At 42.9% G+C, this 21565-nt stretch overlaps 1 protein-coding gene across 1 annotated transcript in view; it reads left to right on the forward strand.

Moving 5' to 3' along the window:
* Nucleotides 1-5294: 5294 nt before the first annotated feature.
* LOC147028900 (eukaryotic translation initiation factor 4B-like) overlaps nt 5295-21565 on the forward strand; it is an 88505-nt gene continuing 72234 nt past the window's right edge. Inside the window, exons 1-4 of the mRNA XM_085879738.1 lie at nt 5295-5427; nt 17663-17794; nt 18216-18421; nt 20899-21015. Coding sequence (XP_085735864.1) covers nt 5406-5427; nt 17663-17794; nt 18216-18421; nt 20899-21015 — 477 coding nt within the window. The 5' untranslated portion in view covers nt 5295-5405. The remainder of the gene's footprint in view (nt 5428-17662; nt 17795-18215; nt 18422-20898; nt 21016-21565) is intronic.

Below are 21565 nucleotides of genomic sequence, written 5' to 3' on the forward strand. Positions count from 1 at the left end.
TGTACGAGGGTGAGAAGTGTATGGTGGATAATTAGAAAATAAATTGTTTCACAAAGAAAGGACTTGTGTGGACATCGGTTATCAGTGTCGGTGGGCTTTATGCAGGATTTTATAACCAAATCGGACAAACGTTAAACTCTGCCTGAAGTTAAATAGGATTCCACAATCAACCAGGAAGAATCCTTCAACGATCACAACGGGGTGGGTGGAAAAAAAAAATCCACAACACCCCCCTCCCCCATCTTTCCCTCTCTCCCCCTCATAATATTCCCGTCAGCGAAGTGACTGGTTGTATTTTCTCATATACTGATAAATGTCAGTGTATGTTAGTCAGTCAGTGTGTCTCCTCCATAACTCCAAACCCATTAAACATAGTGGTCCCAAACTTTGCATGCATACTAAGTGAAGTCTAAGGGAGTGTATGAATGAAAATTGGGTGCTTGGGTTCATTTAAGCAACCCTTTTGAAGATAATTAACGGCCTCACTTAATTATCCTTTATCAAGACATCATCCTTGGTCATCTCGCTCTCCCTCGTAGGGGTCTAAATTCGCCATTTTAGTTGGCCAGCTCAACAATGCCTTGACTTGGAACAGGCCAATAGTTTCCTAATGATAAAACACTCAAAAACTCTTTTTTTCACTTTCCCAACTCATATCATCGAATGTCTCATCTTCATACCTACGAATCACTGGATACATAGCATGCTCGGAGACACCAGTGTTCGTGGCTTTATTTAGTTTTCACACAAGCGATAAACTCTGGAATCTCTCCACCTGAGCCGAATTTCAAAATTGAAACTGCAGAATTGACCTCAGCAGCAGTTCTGACTGCTAAAAAGTGTTAATTTGTCCAATTCAGACATTGTTTGACATTCTGGGCCTCTCTGAGTGGTAAGTAGTGAACCGGAATATAAAAATACTCATGGGGCACCCGTGGGAAACCCTCAGGCATAGACATGTATGACATTTGGACATCTTGAGTTAGATGTTGCATGGAGAGTCTTCCAAAATGGGTACTGGCAATTCATCAGATCCAGAAATGATGTAATGTGCACAATTTATGTGCATTACTTCACATAACATGTGAATAAATGTCCATGTACATGTGAAGCACAGTTTGTTTATAAATCCCAGATATCTGAAATGGATGTGTTTGGAGCAAAGCCGAATTGCAACTTCGGATATTGTCTTGGAAGTTGCGATATTTCCCATCATTACCTTGATAAAGTTGTTGCAGTCGAGCAGGTACGGCAAATAATGGAGGTACTAGGACTTTCCCCTTGGAGCAACAAAGTGTAAATCCATCCCCTCTCCATGTTGATTCAGTTGTGAAATGTTTTGCAGAACAGTACACGCATGGTGAGGTTAAAGGACAACAATTTTGCTCTTGGACAACATTATCATACACTTCTTCTGATTCATTATGGCGGCTGTTGTATGTGTTTGCTGAGCACGCATTCCCCTCAGAAGACTTTGATGCTCAGCATCCTGTGCAAGTCTGTGTTGAAGTTCATCAGCCATCTCATTCTCCTGCCTCATTATTTTTCTTGCTGCATCCTGTGCAAGTCTGTGTTGATGGTTCGCATGACAGCCACGTAACCTCCACCATGGTGCCACACACCATGGCGCCATGCACCATGGGCCCAGGTGCGAGTTCGGTCTGCGCACCCGCGAATCCTATGCGCGGCACACACCTGCCGAGAGTCCCTTTACAAATCAAACCGACACATTTGTACATCCGTGTGTGCCATCTACGTACCTGTTCATGCTTACGGTAAACTGACCTCTCGAATGGGAAATAAACTGCGTGCATAATCCCGCTATCCATTGTAAGGTGCTCGCCAAGTGACATAAACACCCAAGCAAGCACTCCACCAAAATGGTTGATAATAACAGCTGGCGGGGTCACCTAAACACCGCCAGAGATGACCGGAGACATCCACAGTGTGTGAATTGGACAAATTAGCATTATCTTTTTTGCAGTTGGAACTGCTGCTAAGTTCAATTCTGCAGTTTAAACTTCGAAATTTGTTTCAGCTAAAGAGATTCTAGAACTTATTGCACATCAACTGTAATGTTTATAAATGTCCAGAAAGTTGTATGGGAGTGAAGGGAGGAGGGTGTTTGGGAGGAGTTGGGAAGTGGTTTGGGAGGAGGTAAGCATGAGGTGAGGTGAGGTGAGGGGAAGGGAGACGTGCAGTGAAGCGTTAATTACGATTCATACTGTCTCATCAAAATTATTCTGCATGCAATATCATTGGAGATGGAAACAAAATAATGTCTGAAATCCATTTTTCTTCCGGTCTTACTAGAAACATCGCCTGGAGACAAACGCCGCCCCGACATGTCAGGAGATAATCACCGTCCGTCTGGACATGTCTGAACCAAACGCTATTGGGACACGTCTGGACCAAGTGCCACCTGAACATGTCTGGACCAAGCACTGTCTGAACATGTCCGGACCAAGTGCCATATGGACACGTCTGGACCAAGCACTGTATGGACATGTCCAGAACAAGCGCCATCTCGACACGTCCAGACAAAGCGCCATCTGGACACGTCCGGACCAAACACCGTCCGAACACTTCTGGAACAAACGCCGTCTGGACACGTCATGAACAAACACCATTGGACACAAACACCTCCCAGACAAAACAATGCCCGGACTTGTCCGGAGACCAATGCCGCCCACACTCATCCGGAGGCAAACCGCTGCCCTGACTCGTCCAGGGACAAGCCTCTGCCCGGACTCGTCTGGAGACAAACCGCCGCCCGGACTCGTTCGGAGACAAACCGCTGCCCTGACTCGTTCAGGGACAAACCGCCACCCTGACTCATCTGGAGACAAACCGCCGCCTGGACTCATTCGAAGACAAACTGCCGCCTGGACTCGTTCGGAAACAAACCGCCGCCCGGACTCGTTCAGAGACAAACCACCGCCTGGACTCTTCCGGAGACAAACCGCCACCCTGACTCGTCTGGAGACAAACCGCCACCTGGACTCGATCGGAGACAAACTGCTGCCCTGACTCGTCTGGAGACAAACCGCTGCCTGGACTCATTCGGAGATAAACCACCGCCCGGACACGTTCGGAGACAAACCACCGCCTGGACTCTTCCGTAGAGACAAACCGCCGCCCTGACTCGTTTGGAGATAAACAGCTGCCCGGACTCTTCCAGAGACAAACCACCGCCCTGACTTGTCTGGAGACAAACCGCTGCCTGGACTCTTCCGGAGACAAACCGCTGCCCGGAATCTTTTGGAGACAAACCGCCACCCTGACTCGTCTGGAAACAAACCGCCGTCCAGACACGTCCGAAGACAAACACTGTCCAGACACGTTACGGACGTGGAAACAAAATAAAGCCACAAATGTCTCCACGTGCCTCCACTTGAAGAGCTGAAACAGGGGGGTGGTCTTCACCTTCCAGAGATGTACGGATCGTGCTTGAAATTGGATCATTCGCCATCACCGCTTAGCAAGACAGGGTTTTGCAATCGTGTGTGTGTGTGTGTGTGTGTGTGTGTATGTGTATGTGTGTGTATGTGTGTGTGTATATGTGTGTGTATATGTGTGTGTATATGTGTGTATATGTGAGTGTATATGTGTATGTATGTGTGTATATGTGTATGTATGTGTGTTATATGTGTGTGTGTATATGTGTATGTATGTGTGTATGTGTGTGTGTGTGTGTGTACGTGTGTGTGTGTATGTGTGTGTATGTGTGTGTGTATGTGTGTGTGTGTGTATGTGTGTGTGTGTATATGTGTATGTATGTGTGTTATATGTGTGTGTGTACGTGTATGTATGTGTGTATGTGTGTGTGTGTGTACGTGTGTGTGTGTGTATGTGTGTGTATGTGTGTGTGTGTATGTGTGTGTGTGTATGTGTGTGTATATGTGTATGTATGTGTGTTATATGTGTGTGTGTGTACGTGTATGTGTGTGTACGTGTATGTGTGTGTGTGTGTGTACGTGTGTGTGTGTGTGTGTGTGTGTGTGTGTGTGTGTGTGTGTGTGTGTGTGTGTGTGTTTGTCCGGGCTGTAACCTTTTTATCATTTGAGCTTTTGTCATCAAATTCTCAACAAAGCTTTATTATGAGAATCTTCTTCTTCTTCTTATTTCAGCTGCTCCCGTTCGGGGTCGCCACAGCGGATCCTCCGTATGATCCGCATAGTGATTTGGCACATGTTTTATGCCGGATGCCCTTCCTGACGCAACCCTGGTCGCCTCTTACGACACAGTGATATGGTACACCTTTTCTAACCAGGGTATACACCGGCCCAGTATACTGGTACTCATTTCGCCGACCTTGGAAGGATGGCAGGCTGAGTCAACCCCTCTTCTTCTTCTTCTTTCGGCTGCTCCCGTTAGGGGTCGCCACAGCAGATCATCCGTATGATCCGCATAGTGATTTGGCACATGTTTTACGCCGGATGCCCTTCCTGACGCAACCCTGGTCGCCTCTTACGACACAGGGATAAAGTACACCTATTTTAACCGGGGTATACACCGGCCCAGTACACTGGTACTCATTTCGCCGACCGCGGAAGGATGACAGGCTGAGTCAACCCCCTGGTGTATCATTCAGTGGCCCAACGGGGCTTGAACTCAGGACCTTTTGGATCCCAGGCCGCTGTCCTAACCACTGCGCCAACACACCAGGCTCAAGCTTTATTATGAGAACATGGAGAAGATAAATTAATAATTCGGTCAAAGGTCAAGGTCACGTAAAATCGTCAATTTTCATATCCAATTGACTTGTAATTTTAATTATCATTTGAGCTTTAATCGTCATCAAATTGTCAACAAAGCTTTATGATGAGAATACGGAATATACAAATTAAGAATTCGGTCAAAAGGCTCAAAAGGTAACGTTTCGAAAAGCAGAAGCAGAAGCAGAAGCAGAAGAAGCAGAAGAAGCAGAAGAAGCAGAAGAAGCAGAAGAAGCAGAAGAAGCAGAAGAAGCAGAAGAAGCAGAAGAAGAAGAAGAAGAAGAAGAAGAAGAAGTTAACACAAAGCGGACAAAGCCTTTGCCTTTCCAAAAGCTTTCTCGTTCCTATGTTTTCCTCAGATTACAATTTGACTCCAGTTTTGTTCATCGCCATCGTGACATTGTTCTCCCCAATCCCAACGGATAACCGCGTGTTCATTTCTCCTCAACATTCTCCATGCACTCTCCGTTCACATGTAATCCCCATTGAACCTTTTTTTCTCTCTTCCTTCAGCGCAGAGACCATTGTCCTGAATAATCGTTTGGGACGAAAGGAGGTTAATATCGAAAAGATAAATAACAATAATAACAACAACAACAACAACAACAACAACACCAATTGATCCACGCGACAGCGACTCGCGGATTCATCCAATGGGATTGCTTGACCCGAATCACGTGCGCAACAATGGCGGACATTGCGGCTACAGGTGGGTCCTCGTGGAAAGGGGTGGTGATATCACGACGTAACCAGGTTTGAGTACGAGTACCGGTTCTCATAGCCGCCAATATCTCGGGATACGTCTCGTTTTCGTCGTCTGTCGCGGTGCGCGAGTCGAGGAGAAGGGGGGGAGGGGGAGCCCAGAGAGGCGAGTGTGATGCTACTGACTTAGGCCTCAAATCCGCCACATGGCACTTTTCATGTGATGCGGCGATTCTTGGCCGGGAAGGGCTCGGGAGATCGCTCGTTATTTTTACCTCCCCCTCGTGATGTCGATTATTTCCGTTCCTTCGTGCTGTGGAAGGGGGGGAGCGGTGGTTTCGTTCACCACATCGCAAGTACCGGAGCGTTGCAGGCCGCTGCGGCAATTCGCTATTGCGTCACACTCGTGATATCGCAGTCCACGGGGATCGCTGTGTTGTCTTAGTAATGTGACGCTCGTCCTTTGGTGTGTCGTTCGCAATGGTCTCACCGCGTGTCCAGTGAATCCTTCACCTCGGGGACCACACCCCGCACATCGTGACGTTCACTCTCTGCCAACCAAAATATGAGACGTTCAAACACGTCACGTGCACAACAACTATCCAGGACACTCCATCGCGAGGTCACATTCTCCGTATGAGGTTACACTTAACGTGTAAATCTATTTTAAACTCGTATTTGCTGGATGAAACCATCTTACCAGCCGATTTCAAATGTACTCTACCAGGTTTGTCCTACAAGTCAAGCGTGTTTGTGCGTGGCCTGTTGGTCCATCACTTATTTTTTTTTTTTCCAAACGATACTGCCATGGAACTTTGTTCATTTATTCCTTCGTCCTTTGTGTTTTTACAAATACTCCTGATGCAGTGTCCCCCTTACCAGTACACCGGTGCTCATTTTGCCGACCTCGGAAGGATGACAGGCTGAGTCAACCTCCTGGTGTATATTAATTCAGCGGCAAACGGGGCTTGAACTCGACCCTAGGATCCCAAGCCGCCACCCTAACCACTAAGCCAACACCAGGCTGGTACAACTACTATAACGGCACCAATTGTTCCTCCTTCGTTTTGGGGAAAGCCAAGGAATGTTGTTCACGAATCGATTGTTCAGGCCAAACATTCGTTTTGAGCTGCGAAGGAATTTGGAATTTGTTCAGCGTGCTCGCGATAGCTCACCTATTTTTCATGAAAGACACCGTGGGATATTTGACCTCAACGAACTAATGTTAGCAGGTGAGAGAGACCCTGCTTGATGTCCATCAGAGAGACGACTCTTTGTGGTATTTCGCCTGCCGAGCACCAAATCCGACGGATTGTAGTCTCGCTGAGACTGGAACCCAGAAGAGACGCCAGCAGGTAAATGCGCTACCTCTGGAACCGTCCTGTCGGAATCCTTCCTCCTTCATCAACATGTCATTTAACTCCCATCAACTACAGCCAATTCCTCCCACCGATGACCCCGTGCCTGAAATTGCTCATGGAAAACTGCCCAGAGATTTGATCCACTGTTTAGCGGCATGTTGAGCTTTCTCGTCAACAATATGTTGTTGACGAAGTAGTCCTTCATAGGTTCAAATACGTCCGAATGTGATTGAAAGAAATCTGAACTTCATGGTGGACGGGCCATAAAATTCTCGGGCACCCTGAAGATTTCTTTCCATTTGTCATTTTGGGCTGGTCAGACAAGTCGCCTTCATGGATGAATGTGGAACTGTTGTATGCTGTGACTCTGTCGATTTCCTGTCTTTGGGCACAACGAGAGTGCTTCAGTAACTACCACTAGATTGGAACTAGCAAGAGTCCATCCATCGGGACCATACTCTGTGCACAGCGTTGGTGCTGCCTCAGCAGTCTCCTTGGCTATTGGGCACGATCCTGGACGGGTCATCACTCAGACACAGGATACCAGCAAGCTGGCACTCATTTTGCCGACCTCGGAAGGATGACAGGCCGAGTCAATCCCACCTGGTATCAATTAATCACCCAAATGGGATTTGAACTCAGGATCCTAAAATCCCAAGCGCACCACCCGAACCATTAAGCCAACACCAGGCATCATGAGTCCCATGATTGGTTAAGGCAGGAATGTGAACTTGGCAAGGGTATCGACAATAACTGTCCTCTTTGTCGAAAGGAACTGTGGGGTCTTTTGTATTCACCAGCATTCGATACAAGCTGGCGAGTCCTGCAGCTTAACGTCGCATCCAACCATGCGCTGTACTTTTTGATGCCACGTCGTGTCTGTGCAGCACCAGAATGAGCTCTTGCTCTGACAGGTTAGCACTTGAAATGTTTGCTTAACTTTGCTTCCTGGCATCAGTTGGTACATCTTTGTCAACCTACATTTGGGAAAACCTGTTATTCAATTTGTCTGCTGATGCAGACCTACACTATAACCTTGGCGAAGTATAGTATTTCAGATCAACAAGCAGACCAACATTGACGACTTCATAGCAAGTGCACTATCCCTGTACTATCCCGTTCGATATATGTGCATTATCTAACGGTGTAATGAACTTCATTTATTGAATGTTGTCTGTACTGTCTGGCTTGGAGTTATCATGATGCCATATGATGTAATCTGCATGGATCATCAGTTCTCTATTTCTTAAGGTTTTATCGGTTATGGGATCCACCATCACTGCTGACGTTGTCTTTCATCTTTCCAAATAGTGTGACATTTGACTATAGGTTTGGATTCAAGGCCTCTCACTCAACTCTGAACGTGCTGCTGCTCCTCTTAGTAATGATCAGTGCTCTTCACTCTCAATGAGGTTGGGACTGTCTCCCTGAGCATGTCCCAGGCATTTGATACAGTCAGGCATCCTGCTCTGCTTTCCAAACTTGATGCCTGCAAGGCCACCTTCATACCTGGCTTTCTGACTTCCTCTACTCATGCCGTCATTGCGTCGCTATCGATGGAACCTTCTCCTGTCCCAGTGGAGGCTGGAGTACCCCGAGGCAGGATATCGGGCCCAGTTTTGTTTATCACCTACATAAATGACCTCTCTGATGCTTAAACCCTCTCAACCTGTCTGGAATGGATTTTCTGCTCACCGGGTAATTGGAAAATGTCTTTCATACACTGTAAATTTCAGTGTCACTTTGGAAGGACAGGCAAAGAAACACACCTACCTATTTCCATGGTCAGTTACTGGAAGAGGTTCGGTCTCTTGACCTTCTAGGCCTTTACTGTCAGCCATAACCCTTCATTGGTTGGCTGTACAGCAAAACTGGCCTCCAAAACCAGCTGCAGATTAGGTATACTCCATTGTTTCAAGTCATTCTTTGAAAAATCAGAACTACTCACAGCCTACAAGGTCTTTATCCGAAGGTTGTTAGAGTGTTGTCCTCCCCTCTCCGTTGGTGGCCCAGTATCATATCTGTCTCCCTTGAAATCCGTAGTATTAAGGATATTGGCAACTCTTGCAATAAGGCTGAAATTCAAGGCCTGTTGCTCTCATAATGCAAATGAGTCTGTGGTTCTCTTTTATTTATTTATTTATTTACTTTCCTCCTTTCCTTTACCACCCCTCCTGCCATCTGGCTCCCCTTGCTCTCGTAGGCCCATGTTGCACGTGTTCTTACATTCCTGCCCTCTTAGTTAAACTCCCATAAGTCAGGCTTGCTGCACAGCACCGCGCTTTTGTTCCTATTTCCTCCAGTTTGTGGAGCTGACTTCCTGAGGCTGTTTCAATCGCACTCTTCCCTTTAGGGCTTCAAACGGGCAGTGTAACACCATCTTATGTCATCCCCCTTTCCTGCCTGCAATGCTTTCTTACCCTCATTGACGTTGCTTAACCTCGTCCATCTAACCCAACTCTCTTACTTGCAGGTTACTGTCAGAGTTTAAATTTTGTTTTGTAGTGGATGGTTATGATTCGATGAGTGAAGTGAGGAGCTGAGCAGGGCTCGGTTCCCCTGGAAGCTCTGGGGGTGGGGGTGGGGGTGTGTGTCCAGATCTTCTGAGAAACCATCCAAGCATATTTGAGTCTCAAATTCAGTTATCCTGGGATAGCCAATGAAGGCAACTTTTTGTCTTATTTCTGGCATAATGTTGTTTTGTGAACAGTTTAAAAGAGTGATCAAATATGTCATTAAGATTGCCCCAAGAAGAATATTACTGATGTCTTGCTGTGATGCAGCAGTCATTGACTTGAGAACAGAAGAAGAAATTGTCCAAGATTGGAGCCTGTGACTTTTACTTTGAACTTGGTAGTTATGTAGTTATTATTGTCATCCAGTATTCTGGTCTCAAGATTGAGGATTACTTTATGTAGAAAGTGAGACCATCATCTATCAGTCTGAAACACAGCATCATCTACCACACGCATTGAATTAATAAATTTCACACTTTTATTCCGTTTTGCATGTGCAGGATCAGCTTGGAGTACCCAGGGTTGGTTGGAAGGTCATGAGCACTAAATAAATTACCCTCGCCCTCCTCCACTTCACATCCCACCACCCTCGCAAGGGTGAGCAGACTACTTGCAATTGTTGCCAGTACATGTGGCATAGTGCAAGTGGTTTACTCACTGACCTCTACCAGGGGGAAGAGGTATCGAGGGTGGAATAACGACGATGACACCAATCCTCAAAGTTTGGGTGTACATCAATATTTACCCGGTGCATGTAAAGTTAAAAATGGGGTTAAGCAATTGATTCTTGTCCGTCCGTCTGTCTTCAAATGTCAGTTCATGATCGAGGAACAACTTATTTATATTGAATGTTATAGTTTGAGCATGAATAGGAAGACAGGTTTTCCATTTAGCAGTACTTTGTCTGAATTTGTTCTAATCTCATAAGTACAGAGAGGAGTGTGAGAAATTTTTTTTGTACTCTCTCTGCCTATCTGGCAGTCAAACAAAATTTAAAACAGGAAAAAAGACCAATTGGAGATTGCAGACCCTCATCAGGACTTGCTTCTTTGTGGTGTTTGTGTAGTTTTGTGTCGTGGTAGAAAATTAATAATCGACATAAATGGAACTTCCACACTATAACAGCTGGCAGTGATGACCGGGTACCAAGACGTCCCGCTTTTATGCACCCCTGCTTTGATCGGACACCTGACCCTGACCCATGACATTTATTATTAGGTCATCTCTATCATCTCAGTAGAGATGACCTAATAATAACAGTCTCGAAGTCTGTCCGTCCGTCCGTACGTCCGCAATCAAACCGAGTGGAGACAAATGACCAATAGTGGAATGGATAGAGGTCGATGAGACATGCACGATATAACTTTCAAGGTCGTCCAAGGTCGAGGTCAACGTCACAAGGCTGTCAAAGTTGCGAAAATCGTCGATTTCAAATCGTATCTCCTCCCTCATTTATCAAGAGAGATCAAATATTATTAGTGATTCAGATATTACGGACTATTATCTAGAACAACACGAGCCATTTTTTTGAAATTTGCTCTCGTTCCGATTTTATAGCCCTTCAAACTTCGCTCTGATTCCCCGTATGGGCCGTTCATAAAGTACATACAAAAATAAAAGTATTAACTTCAGAACCAGAACTCGAGACAGAACATACAGAACCCATACAGAACCGAGACAAATATTACATTTGAAGCTTTTGTCAGATTTAACTAAAACAATGGAACACAAGTTTGTATGCACACTTACTCTCATTTATGACATTAACATTGTCTTGAATGTCAATTTGTACTTTTATTTTCATAAATGACGTGCTGTGATATTAAAAGAAAAAGGTAAATTACACTGCTAGGGACTGCATCGTCATGACTTACAAACATCGGTTCATAAGGAACTGCTGGCTTTGCAAGCGATTAGCGATTTATGATGGGGGTGGGTGGTTTAAAGCCCGCGTACGGCCTGCGTACAGGGGTGGGTGGGTGGTACGACGGCTGCATACATACTTATGAAAGCGTTTCAGAAGATGAAGGTGAGCCTGTCTTCATCGCGAGGGGGAAAAATATCTCCGTTCACAGGAACATTTTCGACGTGATGTTGAATCCGTGGACGTCAATAATTGTTCCATATTACTGTATTACCGTAGTTAATAATTGGTGATGCATTTGAGATAAATCTACAGTTCGCTGTAATGTTCAAGTATTGTGATGTGATATGAGACGCATATGGGGATGGGTGGGTGGTCACTTGCCTGCATACAGAGGGGGGTGGGTGGTTTTGAAACCCGGAACTAGAGCGTACGTACTTTATGAACTGCCCCTATTCCAGTCTGGCACAGAGTTACTTACTTTCGACCTCTGGCAGAGATGACCGGCACTCACGCTCGGAGGTATTTTTATTTAATTGAATTTAGAATGTGATTAAAATGAATAAAATTGAAATCAAATGGAAGACCAAATAGGTACAGTCCTGCATTGGAGTAATCAGAAGGAACCCAAAGAAGCAAAAAGCAAATGGGAAGTCATCAGGAGAAACCTGGATTGGATTCCCATTTCAGCTCCTCCTCCCCTACCCTCAAACCCACCCAGGCGTAGCCAAATGAGCCTTGTTCAAAAAAAAAAAAAAATCAAAAAGAACTCAGATAAAAAATATTAATAATAATTCTGGCTGCCAGACCATGCATCTGGGTTGATATTTAAAACTTGTATTCCCCATCACTACTAGATCATAATTGTAGTTTCACGTAGATCGATGAAGCAGAGAAAGATTTTTTTTTCCAAGATTTTCGCTCATTCCAACATGGCTGTAAAACCATGTGACCTATGAATTATTTGTGACCACCTTGGTATCCCCAAGGCTTGGGGAACATGTGTGAAGTTTCCCCTCGATCTGTCCAGCCATTCTGAAGAAGAAGATTTTAAAAGGGTTTTGGGTAAATCCAATATAGCTGCCAAACCATATGACCATGATGTCATAGGTGGGGAACTTTTTGCTCCTCACTCAGAGGTGGTCATACCTGTAGTTTTTCCTCCATCTGTTGAGCGTTCTAGATGTTTTTTTTGAAGGTTTAAAAAAGAATTATTTCTATTTTTTTAAAAAACGATATGGCTTGTCCAATTGCGTGACCGATGATGTCATCAAATTTTTTTTCTTTTTCTGTTGACAAATTTATCCCTAGATGACCTCAAACATCTTCATACTGTTTGGATGTACCGTTCTACGTATGTAATGAAGGCACCCATGACATAAACAAATCACACTTGTTCATCATGTGGAGTACTTGCCATGTGCCAAGTTTCAATTTTTTTTTTCCTTGGTGTGGTTTTCATAGATACTGAGGTTCAAGGTTTTTCCTTTTTTTCCAACATGGGTGCCGCACTACCACGTGACCTATGACATAATTTTCAATAAAACATTCTCCATGAGTAGTCGCTCCTATGGTGAAAATTGTGTCACTCTGACGAGCAGTTGCAGAGAAAAACACTAAAGTTCTGTGCGGACAAACAAGTGGACCGGAATGCAATACCCTCTCCTCCAGTGAGGGTAATCATTCCAAGCAGGAAACTAGCTGTTTTTAAGGCCGTCGTAGAGGACACAAACACCAAGCACGAAGAACGCATGCACCGTGTTCGATAGGGTGATATAATAGACACTGCATCAGTGATTGTAAAACAGTGGTAAATTCTGAAATTAATTTATTCATATGACTTTTAAAATCTTTATTTTATTTAAATTGAATTATATATTTGAACACTGGAGAACACAAATCGTCACCTTTGCACCTTCAAAACCCTCAAGTTTAGCAGTTCTTGGACATGTTAAATATGGTGGTGTATAAACACATTAACACTTCTTCAGTAGCGCTAAACTTCTCAAAAAAATGTTTTAAACTATATTTTAAATCATTACTTTGTTTCAAATTTTGAAGTATACTGTATACTTGAACACTGCGTGGGATAATGTGTTCTGTGAGCTCTGTCGTGTAGCTTTTATGGTTACCTTTTCAAAAACTGTCACTTTTCTAAAACTGCATCCTTTAATTTTAATTGTTAGTGAAAATTATACTTTATATGAAAAGAGGCCAATTCTCTGTCCATGTATATATGTATATATGTATATATATATATATATATATATATATATATATATATATATATATATATATATATATATATATATATATATATATATATGTATATATGTATATATTAAAATCAGACGCACCTCCTGACTATTACGGTGAGCTTTGCCAATTCTCACACGGCAAATTATGTCTCACATATGTCTCACACGGTAAAACCGCATAATCCGCAAAGAACAACCATCTGTCTGCCATCCAGACGATTGTTCCCGCTAATGCAAACCATTCAAGCAGAAGGCACCTGATATGATCGGCAGGTAAATCGAAACGTGGAGTGTGACGAGCACTCCTCTGATCTCCATTGGACATAGTCCTACACCAAAATTAAGATGTTCATGTTTATTTTAAAGATTACTGGCAGGGACAATAAAGTGACTGTGACTATATAGCATCAAGAAGAGTGAAATTTAAATGCAAAATAACCAATTGGCACCTTTTCAAATGAAACGCGGAAAGCGGCAGCTGGAAACAGGAGACTGTGAACGCAAAGACAGACACCAAGGTTCACAATTGTGTGTGATCCCAAACGGTTTCTTCAACCAATTCAACATTTTTTCCATTGATTGGATTAAATTGAGTGCAAAACACCTCCACATTTATTTTATTTTATTTTCTGAAAAGAAACCCTGGGGTACGTAGTCTAAGGTAGACTAGCTAACAAATGCCGGTACTCCAGTGGCAGACAGCTTCTGATGAAAACCAAGCTCTTTCTTCTCTTCGTGTTTGCTCATTTCCTTATTGTATCCACATCTGGGATTAAAAATATATTTATTTATTTATTTTAATTTGTACATCCAAGATAAATGGCATGTGCTGTACAGCATGATTGGTGAATTTTCTTCCACTGTTTAAAGGGGAAGTTAAAGTAATTGTATGTGTGAAAGATTTATTAAGTGACGAGATGACCCGTGAACCGATTGGGTTCCCATTGTGACAGCGGTTGATGGGAAAAAAGGACAATTTTAATATTATTTAGTGGTCAAACTTTAACTTGAAAATTTGAGCATTTACCTCAGGAGTCATCGTTCAACAAAGCAAGCATCTAAAAACAATTTTATTTATTAATGAACACGGAAGTATTAGATCAAAATGGCGATGTTTATTTTATGCTTTAAAAGGAATCGTTCTTTGTCTATACTAAATGTTTGAGATTTTAAAATAAATCATTTCAAGAAAATAAAAGATAGCTCCAGCGAACTATACCGCTGAGGTTGTTTGCATTGATCAAATACTCCCGAAGAGTACTTGACTGAATCGGGAATTGATTTTTTTTTTAATAATTTTTTTCGTTGCCCGATTTTAACGAAACTTGATACTGCACACCGCAGGCGAATGGTAAGGTGGCCCTAAAATTTTTGCACTATCATGTACCGTTTTGGCTGTATTTCGGGAACCTACAAGATGAGAGTTTTCGTAATGTATAGATGTAGGAAACGAGCGAGAACAGTAGAAAAACAGATGAAGAAAAGAGTGAATGGTTATGTTGGGCTGGAACCAATATCGGCATTGAGGTACAATGTGACTGATGGTGTCTTGACTCGCACATGTTCTTTTACCATCTTTTTCACCTGCACTGTTACCACAGTGATTTCACCCTAATTTATTGCATTCTCCTGACCCATTATCATCCAGCACTGGTCCATTCTTTCCTTGTCCAGGGTTGGAAACAATGGCACCAGCAAAGGCAGTGTTAATGGAATTTAGCAAAAAATGCAACACACCCTTGATCAATGCATTTGTGATATTGATGGGGTGGAAACAGTCTCAACTAGAAGCTTGACTGACCAATCCAATGGTCTCGTGAGGGATTATTAGCTCATTGAGGCCGAAGTATGAACCAAGCCCTCGGGACTTCAGCATTGGGCTGTTGATGGTTTAGTGATTGAAAGATCAAGATTTCATGTTTGTTTCCGTAACCAGGATGATAGACATCACTGATCAATAAAAGTAAAAACTCTGCAAGTGACATTTTTCCATGCTATTTTTGATTAATAACCAGTTAATATTGTCAGGAGATAATTTATCCCTGTTACAATGACTACCTCTTTGGATGTAACTGAATGACAGAAACAAACTAGTATAGAGAGTTCATAGAACATGATACCCCATCCTGTGTTGATGTATATGCTGTTGGACCCAGCCATTCTCGGACCCTGCATATTTGCATTTCATAAAATGTGACCTGCTTCTACATTCGCATATTCATATTTTTATTTATTAATTTTCTTTTCTTTTTTCCCCCCGTATCCACATCCATGGTTTTTCTGACCTCCTTCTACATTTGCGGCCCGGTTCTTCAAGTGTTCATGGTTTTCGCTTTACGTATTTGCGGTTTTTCACGGGATTTTTTTATTTACTCCCCCCCTCCCCCCTTATGAAACGAATGTCAGGGTCTGACAGGAGTTAATTTATATATATATATGTAATAATGATTTTAAAGATCGTTTAAAAAAAAATCTGGAAGTTTGGCGCGATTGAAGCAGTCTTGTACACCACATGATGGAATATGTCTCAGTACTGCAAATTTGGAGGTTCTCGGAAGTATTTGGAAGACAATATGTTTTATAGTGTTCAAGTATATAATTCTTTTTAAATTAAATAAAGATTGTAAAAGTCATATAAATAAATTAATTCTGGAATTTACCACCGTTTTACTTGGGGTTGATTGCACCACCCTATCAAATACATTACCTTTGTTGCATGTGCCTGTTATAGTGTCCTTTTATGCCATCCTTAAAAACATTAAGTTTCCTGTTTGGAATGATTTTGTTTATTGTCAGACAGGCAGACAGAGTAAAAATATTATCTCACTCCTCTCTCTGCATGTGCAATCGGGACTAAGGTCAGGTCAGGTATGGGAGCATGTGCCAGAACAGCGCGTCGCTGCGTCGACTTTCCGCTGGTACTTCAGGGGCCTCCGTCTGGCCATCCCCCAGGCAGATGCCCAGCCCATCCCCATCTCCTTGAGTTGATGGTCAACCTGCTGTAACCATGAGGCACGTGGTCAGCCCAATGGCCTCCTCCACTCATGAGACTCCCTCGCTGAGAGAATCTGGTGAGCCGGATCAGCGTCAGGAAAACGAGCCACATGTCCATACAGCCGCAACTGACGCTCACGGACTATGCAGGTAACAAATCTCATCCGAGTCTCTCTCAGCAACCGCTCGTTGGACACAAAATCCGACCAGCGATAGCCAAGGATTCTCCGAAGACACCTGGTACCAAAGGAATTAATTCTCCGTCTCAGATCCTTGGTCAGAGTCCAAGTCTCGCACCCATAGAGCAAGACTGGAAGTACCAAGGACCTGAAGACTCGGACTTTCGTCCTCCCGCACAGGTACCGGCAGCGCCACACCCCATGATCCAGTGAATCCATGACTCCCCAGGCCCGACCCAGACGTCTATTGACCTCTGACTCACAGCCAGCAGAGACATGAATATCACTGCCAAGGTAAGTGAATCTCTCCATGATCTCAACAGATCCTAAGTCAGGACTAAGTCAGAGACAAAGTTCTGCAAAACTGCAAAGCTGTCTTCCTATCCATGTTCCAAATATATAATTCAATCTTAGTAAGTTATTCCTCGATCATAAATTGATAAGAGGGAAGGTTGGACTGATGGACAGACATGAACCAATTGCTTAAAACTGCTTTTCACGTTGCATGCACGGGGTATCTAGTATGGCACTCAGTGGAGCGGATACCTCTGCCAGGCTGAAGTTTTTCGCTTTTTTTATCCCACCGAAAAGCCGGATCTGGATCTGGACCTTAATCAACATCTAATCAGCTTGTCCTTGTCACCTCCCCAACTCATCCACCAAGTTTCATCTGAATCCCACAACTTTTTGAGATATCGTGCTATATGTAGTTTTTGGCCTCGTCTCTCAATCGTGAAGAATCGCTGAAAATTCTCGTATTCAGATCCGGTTCCAGAAATTTACAAACATCAAATCAATTTGTCCTCGTCACAAAACCAACCTGTCCACCAAGTTTTGTCCTAATCCGTCCATAACCTTTTGAGATAACCTGCTCACAAACAGGGGTGAACATATAACCTCTGTCCACCTTTGGTGGTGGAGTTAACAAGAACTGTGTCTGCACAGTAACATATCCTTTTCAACATTGATGTTCTAATGTACTTTCAGCTTTTTGCAGTGTCCTTTGTGGTGGCAGACAAGCGTTTTCTTTTCAGGATACAAATGAATGAAGGTTTATGTGTCTGTTACAGGCAAGAAGGTGAAGGCCAAAGGTAAAGGGAAAACCGTAAGTCTCAACGACTTCCTTGCCGAAGGTGGTGCCTCTGTTAGCATCCCACCACCAGTGAACTGGGCCGATGTTACTGAAGACTTGGAATCTGATAGTGAGTTTATGCTGTCTGTTTTTTCCTTTTTCCTACAAATACTGTAGCTTGTGTTGGAGCCCTTATAAAATGCCATTTTGGGGGAAGGGGGAGGGATGCTTAATTTTGTTCACAAGGGGGAGGAGGAGGGTAAGTTATTTTGTACATGCTGGGGGTGGAAGCATATAGTCAAACATTTGCAAACAAACATGGCTTTGCTATTTGATGTCATTCCAGTCTCCTTTTGGTTTAATATTTATTTTGATTTATCTTTTGTGATCGTTTATCCCCCGTCCGTTTCAACTGGATCAATCGCATTTTTATAAAAAATATTTTTTCTTATTTCGATATACCCACTCTGCAGACTTTGAATGCTTTGGTGAACTCTTAACAGGAATGATATGTTCATGTTTGTATGCATTTAATCGTACACCGTTCACAGCCTCGCCAGTATGGCACGCATACGATGATGGGAGGCGAGGACCCCCCATTGACCGCTCGAGCCTCCCCACTGCACCCCGTGCTGCCCGCGCCATTGGTATCGATGCCAGTCGCCTGCCAGCCCGGCCCCCCTACACTGCTTTCCTGGGGAACCTTCCGTATGATGTCACTGAAGACTGCATTTACCGTTTCTTCCACGGACTCAAGGTGCTGGGATGTCACGTAGTTACCCTCGCCGGAGGAGTTGATATCATCAATCTGTTCGTGTGTGTGTTTGTCTGTCTGTCTGTCTGTATTTGCTTCTCCGCACAGAACTTTCGTGTTTTTCTCCACAACCGCTTGTCAGATTGACAAAATTTTCACCAAAGGAGAGACCACTCATGTAGAATGTATTAGTCATAATTATGACATCATAGGTCATGTGTTGTGGCAGCCATGTTGGAAAAATGTAAAAACTTTGGACCTCTGTATCTGAAACCGCACCAAGGAAATATTGAAACTTGGCATGTAGCAAGTACTCCTCATTGGTAATAAGTGTGATATCTATATATATATATATATATATATATATATATATATATATATATATATATATATATATATATATATATATATATATATATATATATATATATATATATATATATATATATATATATATATATATACACACACATTTTCTTTTTTGACGTCATAGGTGCCTTCATCATGATGTCATAATTGCATATGGAGAGCGCAACATCTGATCAGTATGAACATTTTTGAGGGTCATCTTGGGATAAAGTGGTCCACAGAATTTTTTTTTTAATGATATCATTGGTCATGTGATTCGGCAGCCATATTGCTTTGTTTTGTTGTTTTTTTAAACCTTCAAAAATCTTCTCTGAAATGGCTGAACAGATCGAGGTGAAACTGAACACTTATGCCTGTCCATGAGGAACAAAAGGTTCACACATATGACATCATAGGTCACATGGTTTGGCAGCCGTGTTGGATTTGCCCTAAAACCTATGAAAATCTTCTCCAGAATGGCTGGACAGATCGAGGGGAAAATTCACACAAATGTTCCCCAAGCCTTGGGGATACCAGGGTATTCACGAATAATTGATGTCACATGGTCTGGCAGCCATATTGGATTGAGCGAAAATCTTTCAAAAGTATTTCTCTTGAACCGCGAAATCAATCAACGTGAAACTTCACAATTATGATCTTGTAGTGATGGGGAACATGTTTTAAATTTCAACCTGATCGGATGCATGGTGTGGCAGCCAGAATTATTAAAAATTTTCAATCTGGGTTATTTTTGATTTTTATTTATTTATTTATTTTTAAATATGGCTCACTTTGCTGTGCCTGCATGGGTTTGTGGGTAGAAGAATAGCAGCTGAAATGTGAATTCTATCCAGGTTCCTCCTGATTACTTCATCTTTGCTTTTTGCTTGTTTGGGTTCCTTCTGATTACTCCAATGCAGGACTTGCACCTATTTGGTCTTCCATTTGATTTGAAGTTAATTTATTTCAATCCCATTCTAAATTCAATAGACCGGTAATAAACATCATGGGTCAGGGTCAAGTATCCGATCAAAGCCAGACGTCTTGATACCCGTTCATCACTGCCAGCAGTTAAGTGGCAGTTCGAGTGCGTTATTAATTACGTAACACACCAGTACACAAACGCCACCCAAAATACACCACACAAAACTACACAAACACCACACAAAACAAGTCCTGGCAAGGGTCTGGCATCTCTGATTGCTCTCTTTCTTGTTTCTATTTGCATTTCCTCGGGATGTTCTGTGAGGATGGCATCGGCCGGTGCCGATGTGATCAATTCGTGTGATTCCTTGAGATCAGTTATGGCTCTGCACCGAAAACCTCTCCAGTTTAGAGTGAACATAGTACAGGCCCACCAAGGAAAGAGATAGCAGAACCTTTCAGAGGCCAGAAAGGACTGCATACTCAGTGATTATAATGCCCTACCTGCTAAATGTCAGGTTAGCATTTTATAGTTGGGCTGGGAATCTAACCCTGACTTGATAGCTCAAAGCTCAGTATGCTTCCTTTTTTTTTCTTTTTTTTTCTCCTTTTCTTCTGTCCTCTCAGCTCAAACTGTCAACAACATAATTGCATCTGGAGAAATGATTGGCTATTTGGAGCAATTGTATCCCATACACCCCCATTCCTTTCCTTCCTGTTTTCCTTGTCTGGCCTCATCAACTCTCAACGTCCACTTGTCTCCTCTGTGCTCAAAATTTATTTATAAACGACCAACCCTCTCGACCCCCATCGACATTTTATTTAGTGTCTGGAGGTCCTCAAAATTTATAACATTATTTAAAAAGCTTTCTTGTATGGCTACATCAGCCTATTGTCAAGACATCAGATGAGTTGTTTTTATGTTTCGCTGGAATTCTGATGGAAGAATCTAAACTGAATCCTTGGCATTCAATCATACAGTGTATGATATTCTTCCATCCGGTTTGTAGCTGATGTTTAGGAGGATGATCTGTGGACGCCATCAAACCCCACAAACACTACATGTTGACCCTCACGATTGGACGCCCAGTCCTCTGTGACTTTTATTTTCTGACAACTTTTTGATGATTGGTCGTACATTTGTTGTTGCTTGTTTACCACTTTGATTGGGTTTGGTATGAAAGCACATGTGGATCTGCATGCTGCAGGTCAACTCCGTGCGACTTCCCCGAGATGCGATAAACCCCGAGCGGCTCAAGGGCTTTGGCTATGCGGAGTTCGAGGATGTGGAGTCCCTCATGGGGGCACTGGCCCTCAACGAGGAGGTGAGTTATTTCAAAGTGTGCACGTTTTGTGTGACGTAGCATTCTTTCCAACCCCTTCTCCCAGACCTTTCCTTCTCTTTGTGTTTTTTCCCTGTAAATATCCATCTACATCATATGTATGCGACAGTTTTAGAGTTGCTGTTTCGTTGGCAGTGCTTTTCTTGCTCTCTAAATGTCCCCATCTGACCTTTTTTTATTACTTGCAAAATTGAAGATTTTTCAAGTCTCTTGGTCAGTCGATTTTGTTATTCTGTCTGTTTTTTTGTGTGTTTATCGCTTACAGGTCACAATTCTAAACCGATCGTCATGAAACTTTACGAAGTTGTTGAGATAGTCTCAACTGAGAAGCCTATTGAATTTCAGGTCAAAGGTCATCTTGAGGTCATATTTTTTTTAATCATCAGTTTTTTCATCCGATTGACTTGAAAATTAAACAGCAATTGCATCATCCATCACTGAATTTGGAAACAAACTATTTTTGAGATCAAAGGGTCAAAGGTCAACTCGGGGTCAAACTTCTAAAATCATCAATTTCAATCTGAAAAGTAAT

Source organism: Eptatretus burgeri, chromosome 4 (assembly GCF_056783735.1).
Source record: "Eptatretus burgeri isolate ZD-2024b chromosome 4, Ebu_testis_v1, whole genome shotgun sequence".
Classification (NCBI taxonomy): Eukaryota; Metazoa; Chordata; class Myxini; order Myxiniformes; family Myxinidae; genus Eptatretus; species Eptatretus burgeri.